A 7,795-nucleotide genomic window follows, 5' to 3' on the forward strand; every position below is an offset into this window, starting at 1 on the left:
ACATTGTGTGCGTCTATATCAATGCAAACTTTAAGTTCCTGATGGCCTATCGATACTTTATGGGTTGAATTGCGAACTAGAACTGCTTTCCAAACTAGTATTTACTATAAGTCCAGTCAGTAAATGTAACGTAGCAGCAGCTAGTAAGTAATACAAATTTTCAAAAAAAACATGCAAACAGCAGAAGATCGGACCAGCTCAAGGATCACCAAAAGAGAACCAAAATTGGACTCCAATTGTATTAGCAGCACAAGATAAAATGTTCTCTCAGACAAAACCGCATGCATGACAGACAAGCTCGTTCGTATCATCGATCCGGTGGTTCCTCAGCTTTCATGTACTACTCAACTCAGACGAGATGTCAGCTGCAGGCTCTAACATCTGAAACGCGTAAGCATACAAAGATCTGAAAGCCTCCCCGCATTGCCTCTCACCAACGGAAGCTATGTATCTATGGTTCATATGTGTCGAACTTCATGTTTTGGAAATTTGGCTGTGGACGTTTGTTTACGAATGATTGAGGCCGGAACTCTTTCCTTAATCCAAAAGCCAAAAATCAGATTGGTCAAATCCCTCAGCCTCGAGAGCGGCGGTGATCCGCAGCTCACTCGACGAATGCTCCTTGTCTGGCTGGCTCTTGATCTCCAGCTGGCATAGCAAAGATGCCACTTCGTCAAAGTCATCGGATCCTGTCGTCGCGTCCGATTCTTCCTCGTGTTCAGGCCCTTTCGTCCCACTTCCACCTGCATTCAGAGAACCAGCAACAGTATCAACTAACTGGTAGGACAGCAAGCAATTAGCAATGTTTCTACTACTCCATTATCTGAAAACAGAAGGCAATAATGCTGGGCAATATGTTCAAAATCTGACCCAATGTTAAAATGAGAGGTATGAATCGAATCTGGACAAAATGGAGAAACACCAATGGCAAAGCAGCAGCAATGCAACTTCAGACGTTCTTGCAATATGCTAGCTGTTGACTTGTCATCTTCAGACTGGCTCTAGCTCTATGCAATACATGATGTGCAATTACAATTAGTATAGCTAATAACAGAGTGATACTGTCGCAGGATGATGATTTGGTTCGGGATTTATATCTGCACCTTCCAATTAACATCTAGAACTTACTGAAAATTTTATCAAAAATGCAAAGCCGAAGGCAATGAACCGAAACAGCACACACATTACATGAGGAGTTGAGGATCCCTTTTGTGATCGATAGGGTCAGTAAGCAATGAAGCCAATTACCAGACACACACACAGAGAGAAAAGCAGAGCATGCATGTACGATCATAACAATATGACGGGTGGACTGATTAACAGTGGGAAGGATTCAGATTAGTGCAGATGAATGAATCACATGGGCATGCTGCTACACAGACATCATCAGGTTTGAGATTCAGAGCCATGCACGCTATAATAGCAATCGAGCGATTGACAAACCAGAGGCAAGGCAAGTTGCATTAATCGGTTATTTAGAACAACTAATGTACACGTACCGTCTGATGTAGCAGGACCGTCGCCGCGAACCGTGGGTGGCAGCTCCCAGGCATCGATGAAGCGGGAGTACTGGAATATGGGTTCCTGGAAAACACGGTCCACGAAGCATTCCTCGCAGGCAAGGACCCGCCTCGCGCGCACGTCCAAGGCGAAGAGCGCCGTGTCCTGGAAGAAGTAGACGACGTCGTGGTTGTTGGGGTCGACGAGGGCGAGCTTGGGCACCTTGCCCTGCGGCAGACCGGCGGCAACGTAGCTGTCGTGGGCCCAGATATCGTCGAAGGACGCCTCGCACTCAAACCTCCAGGGATGCGGGCCCTCCGGATCGACGAGCGTCCACATCGTGACGGCGGGGCTGATCGGGTCGTCGACGTCGGCGTGGTCGTAGGAGAGGCCCTGGATCTCGACGTAGCGCAGCATGCCCTGGCTTGGCCTGATGAGGCGGCGCTGGTCCATGAGATTGGTGGGGCGGGCGCCGTTGCCGAGGCCGTGCATCTCGCAGCCGGTCGGGAGCGGGACGAGGCGCAGGCGCGGGTGGTCGTCGAACGGGTCGCAGAAGAGCATGCCGTAGGCGATGTCGACCCACCAGAGTAGGCCGCCGTGGGCGATGACGCCGTGCGCGCCCCAGGGCTCGTGGTCGGGGGCGGAGGCGAGCTGCTTGACGGACCACTGGCCGGTGGCGGTGGAGTAGCAGAGGAGGGCGTCGTGGCGCTTCATGGCGGCCTCGTCGGCGGGGTGGAGCTGCGCGATCATGTAGTGGCCGGGGCAGCGCGGGTCGGCGATGAGGCCCATGGTGCTGCGGGGGAAGAGCATGGTGGGGAACTCGGCGGGCACGGCGGGGAGGCGGGCCGCGGTGCCGTCGCTGACGTTGCAGAGGAAGTAGTCGGGGTCGAGTACGCTCCGGCCCTGGGTGGCCATCTGGCTGGCCGTGAAGAGGAGGTGGTCGGGGGCGGCGGCGATGATGTAGGGGAAGTTGTTGGGATCGCCGTGCCAACGCCGGTCGGGGGCGAGGCGCTCGGGTACCACCAGGTAGGAGGCGCGCGGCCGGTCGTGGAGCTCGAGCAGGAGGTCGGCGGAGCCGGGGGCGAGCGCCTTGGCCCCCGCGTCGCTGGCTCCGTAGACGACGGGGATGGACGCGAGCGCCACCCACGAGCGCTGCGGCTGGCGCGCCACCTCCCCGGACGCCTCCCGCTCCGCCGCTTCCTCGCGGGCGCGCGACGACTCCGCCGCCTCAGACGCCATGGCTGGTTGGTAGTTGGGTTGTGACTTGGGATGGTGGCGAGGTGGTGCGGGTTGGCTCGAACTCCAATTTGAATCGTGTGGCTGCAGGGGAAAAGGGGAGAAGGGGACGGGTATTTGTAGGCCGAGGCAGCAGTCAGCGGAGCAGAGCGTGGCGTGAGGAGGGAGGCGGCGGCGGGCGGGGCGGCGTGTGTGTGATGCGCCGCCATTCGACTGCTCGGCTTGCACAGCACGGAGGAGGGACTCCGCTGGACGTGACCGGGCTCCAGCTGTCTGTGCCGCTGGGGCCCACGTGAGCCCGGCCGCGAAATGGAAGGCCCCGGCGCGGCGTGTGCGTTCCCTTGCTCTGTCCAGCTGCACGAGTGCCCTGGCGTCTCTCTCTCTCCCGCGCCCTGCAAGGGGAAGCCGTGGTCGCCCCAACCGCTGTCTTGTGCATCGTGTGTGTCTAAAACAACAGCTAGTTCTGTCCTGAGGAACACTAAGAGCCATGGCAGGGCTTCAAAACCGGCTCCAGCTCCGGCTCCACACGAAGCCCTGCTAAACGGGGTGCTCCACGACGGCTCCACCCGAGAAGTTCCTAAAATCGCGCTCTCTGAAGTTGTTTGGTGGAGGAGGAGCCACAAAATATGGCTCCGCGCGGCTCCTCTGGCTCCTCCATCTCACATGCCACCTTTGCCCTCTAAGAGTGGCGCGGACGGAGCTAGACGGTCGCGAGAGACAGCCAACCATGGGATTGCGCGGCGGCGATGAAGGACGGCCGCAAGAGCGCGAGGTCATGTCATTGGAGGGAGCATCCAATACTGTAAATGTGCCTAAAGAGGATAGTGTTGAAAGAATTTACATTTGATGATTATCTTTTGTGTTTGTAATCTGTTATATGCAAGTTGTAAGCACTGAAAAAATGCCTTGATTAGAAGCTGTCAACAGTAGTACTCGTCCGTGGTGCTCGGGAATGGTCTGGGTGGCTCAAACAGTAGTACTCGTCCGCTTCTTCTCGCTGTAATTTCAGTATTGAAATGCATGGTATTTTACTGGAGTAAAAGACCATTGGCTGATCCTCTGTATCTATGGAATGTTGATTACTGCAACACCAAGTGACATGCAGTTTGAAGATGCGATGTGGTGCATGCTGCCCAATTAGACCAGTCTCAGTGCACGGTGCACAGTTACTAAGATTTAACCATGCTGGTTGGGTTAGTCTCAGTGCACAATTACTAAGATTTAACCATGCTGGTTGGGTTTTACAGGGATGAAACCCCTCTCACGTCTGATAAAACTCCCCTTCTTTCTTATCATAATGACCTTACCAAATCAGCAAGCTGATGTGGCATAAGATTTAATGTTCATCAAACTCTTGATGAAACCCCAATTAAGACTGGCCTTATATTACAAGCTACCCTAGTTTTCTGTTCCAAAATTATTGTGGAAATGTCGTAGCCTAGGCTATGCCAATCATTACCATCCATTTCATTTCCACGGTAGTAGATCTAGGACCGAGCAACATCACTTCTGTCATACAGCTCGTCGTTCTGCTGCCAAATTGTACTGCAGCCAGAATGTGCAGTGCCTGGCTTCGCAGAGATTCCTTCTGATGTCCTAATCGTTGTTATCCTAGAATCAACAATTGCACCGGCTCATCGCCATTGGTGAAGCTGCAAACAGGATGCAAAGTGTCCGCGAGCTGAGAAGTGTGTTGCCATGAGCATGGCGTCTGTATATATGTAGAGGTATATATCCGCGTTCTCACATCGGTGCCGTTGGAGGGCAAGGGATAGCAGTTTGCCGTGGTAGAAATCTTGTGAACCATTTGCACTGTGAGCAAATTTATTTTGACTGTCCATATTTGTTTTGGCACTCAGCTAGCGTTATGATGATTTTATAGTCAAAGCCTCCCAATCGTGCCCTGCCTAGAGAGTTTGAATTCAGATTGATGTTCAAACCCTGAATCCCTGACAGAAGCTCTTTTCTAGTTGAATGCTGAATTCCAGTTCCATAAGGTTCTGAACTTCTGAATCCCAATTATATTACAAGCTACCCTTGTTTTCTGTTCCAAAACCATTGTGGAAATGTAGTAGCCTAGGCTATGTCAATCATTTCCATCCATTTCATTTCCGCAGTAGTAGTACTCAAGTTTTCGATCTAGGACCGTGCAACATCACTTCTGTTATACAGCTCGTCGTTTTGCTGCCAAATTGTACATCTGTACTGCAGCCAAAATGTGTAGTGCCTGCCTTCGCAGAGATTCCTTCTGGTATCCTAATCGTTGTTATCCTAGAATCAACAGTTTCATCGGCGCATCGCCATTTGTGAAGCTGCAAACAGTTGCATCCTGAAGTTGCCATGAGCATGAGGCGTGTGTGTATAGAGGTATCCGCGTTCTAACCTTGGTGCCATTGGAATCAAGGGATAGTTTGCCGTGGTAGAAAGGTGTGCTTGCAGGACAAAATCTTGTGAAACCATTCGCACTTTGAGCAAATTTATTTGTTTTGGCACTCAGCTACCGTTATGATGATTTTATAGTCAAAGCCCTTTCCAGTTCAAGTTCAGATTGACGTTCAACCCCTGAGTCCCTGACCGAAGCCCTTTTCTAGTTGAATGCCCAATTCCAATTCGATAAGGTTCTGAACTACTGAATCCAATCCTAAATCCTAAAATCGGAAGTTCAATCCCTCTATGGCTCTGAACTTTATCTCTGAAGTTAATGGCCATTCCACATGGTTGCGCATCTAATTCGGGTTCCCAGATTGGAATATTAATTCTGTTGACGCTGCGCTCTCGAAATGAGATCAGTGTACATTTTATATATGCATTTATTCTATTTTTTAAGAATTAAGTTTGAAGTCCGGCCAGGAGGGTGGCAGGCACAGCTTCCTCCAGCGAAGGCTGCGAGCAGCGCCCCATTTCAGCGTGAGCGTGCGAAATTGTTAAATTGTTTTCACCTCAAACCGACTCAGAAATTTGCCGGGAGGAACGCGTGGCGCGCGTCAAGCCTACGCGCCTCGGCTCCATCTCGGTTTGCGCGCTCCGACAGCTGCCGGCCATCATAAATCCACCGAGATCGGAGCGCCCTGACACCTTCTCCCCATCTCCCTTCTCTGGCCATCTCCCTTACCCGCCCTTCTTCCATCGGATTTCGGATCCATCCATCCAGGCACACACACAACTCGATCTCGCGCTAGCCGGCTGCATGGCGCTCCGCCGCTCGAAGCCCTTCTTGGCGGCGTTCCCGCTCATCGACGCCGCCATCGAGGGCGCCGGCGCTGGCGGCGTCCTCTCCCGCGACGAGTTCCGGAGCGCCAGGGCCCGGATCGTCGAGCTGCTCTGCGACGCCGCGGACGACGATGAGAAGGTGGAGGGCTTCTGCGAGCTGCTGGACGAGGCCATGGCGGGGTCGCTCGCCACGCTGCGGGCCGTGCCCCCCGAGAAGATCGAGCTGGCGTCCGGCGATCTGGTCGGTGCCGTCGGCGCCCTGATGAAGGACCACCCGTCGGAGCGGGTCCGTGAGCTCGCGCGCGACGTCGTGCGCGGGTGGAGGGCGGGCGTCAAGGCCGAGCTCGCGAGGGCCAGGGCCGCCATGGACGTGCTGGACGGACTCTCATCTACTCCGCCGCCGCCTCTCAGGGACGAGACAGCGCCCATGGCTGACTACAACACAAAGGCGAAGAAGATCCCGGAGGAGCCGCCTCGTCCAAGGAAGTCAACCGTCGCCAGCAGCTGCCGCCGTATCAGCACGGCGGAGTCCAAGAAGGGGGCTCCAGTCGTCGGCACCAGCAACGCGAAGCCATCAGCGAACATGGGAGCTCCAGCCATTGTCCCAGCGCAGCCGAAGAAGACGCCGCCCGCCGTCGTCAGCAGCGCCGCCGAGGAGGAGAAGAAGATGGAGACCACGAAGCGCAAGCTCCACGAGCGGTACCAGGAGGCCGAGGACGCGAAGCGGCGGCGCACGATACAGGTGATCGAGCCACCACGGCCGCCGCCGGGGATGAACAAGGGCCAAATGCAGCGCAACGCGCACCCGGCACGCTGCGCGGCGGCGAGGTGCTTCGTGAAGTCGAGCTCGCTTGGGATGAGGGTTTAGTCAGGGTCCTTCCGCATGTTAACGATTCTGACCATTAGATGTTGTGTAAGCTAAGCTAAGTTCTCCGGATGTAATTAATCGTCGACACTCGACAGTGCATTAGTTGGCATCATTATTGCTACAGATAGTCCAGCTTATCCTGTACATGTAAACTGAATTGATACACCTGTGCTCTGCTGTAAATTTCGTTAATTTAGTAATGTTGCATCCACATGAATTGCTGCTTTTCATTTCTTTAATTTCGTTAAGTTCGTCAGCTGCAGGAGCAGAGGCAGATGACTGAACAGTTACGGCTGTTATTTTTTTTCCTATAATTTTGTGAGCTTTAGACATTCCGAACGTTGATTAGCCATGCTAAAGAGCTGGACTTGCATGGCAATGAACTTTCACCATACATCAGGCTATCAGCCAGTTCAAGCTCTCGCTTCAGGTTCAGGACCCGAAACAACAAATGCAGTTACAATGTTTCAAGTCTTTTGCAAGCCCAATTAGACAGGGTTCAGAAAAGGCACTCATGATCTAGAACGAAAAGTTTCTGCCTTTCTGCGGCAAACATGTCTTGCCATTCAGGACTAAGCCATTTAGGCAGGAAAGAATCTACCAAGATGTACAAGCTCTTTTGCTTAGGCTTGTCAAAAGGTATTATTTGTCACAAAATGTTGCACCATCAAAAGTTCAGAGTAGATGGCCGAAGGTGATGGCATCGTATATGCTACAACACCTTGGGGTATACTCAGAATACTTATCACTGGGTGCAAAAGCCAAGTCATTCAACCCTTGTCCCGAAGCTGCGTCTGAGAGGCGCTTTACGATGTCTTCCTCACTTTGCATGGTTTAGTTAATGGATAATGCTGCATGTAACGTTCAGACATTCTATGGCACCCGGTGGCGTACTTTTCCTTACACCACCCATTCCATGGATTGTGCGTACGCATTCCGAAATACTAGCTAGTGTCCTGCAAAGCATGAGCTTTTCCAAGA

At 52.9% G+C, this 7,795-nt stretch overlaps 2 protein-coding genes across 2 annotated transcripts; one reads left to right on the forward strand and one right to left on the reverse strand.

Moving 5' to 3' along the window:
- Positions 1-537: 537 nt before the first annotated feature.
- LOC112898267 lies at positions 538-2,739 on the reverse strand. Its single transcript, XM_025966623.1, has 2 exons — positions 1,500-2,739; positions 538-743 (listed from the first exon to the last, which is right to left on the reverse strand). Exons 1-2 carry the CDS (start codon positions 2,737-2,739, stop codon positions 538-540), a joined length of 1,446 nt encoding a protein of 481 aa, XP_025822408.1.
- A 3,184-nt stretch (positions 2,740-5,923) lies between these two features.
- On the forward strand, positions 5,924-6,814 carry LOC112898268 (probable mediator of RNA polymerase II transcription subunit 26c). Its single transcript, XM_025966624.1, has 2 exons — positions 5,924-6,583; positions 6,653-6,814. Exons 1-2 carry the CDS (start codon positions 5,924-5,926, stop codon positions 6,812-6,814), a joined length of 822 nt encoding a protein of 273 aa, XP_025822409.1.
- Positions 6,815-7,795: the final 981 nt, after the last annotated feature.

Source organism: Panicum hallii, chromosome 6, assembly GCF_002211085.1.
Source record: "Panicum hallii strain FIL2 chromosome 6, PHallii_v3.1, whole genome shotgun sequence".
Classification (NCBI taxonomy): Eukaryota; Viridiplantae; Streptophyta; class Magnoliopsida; order Poales; family Poaceae; genus Panicum; species Panicum hallii.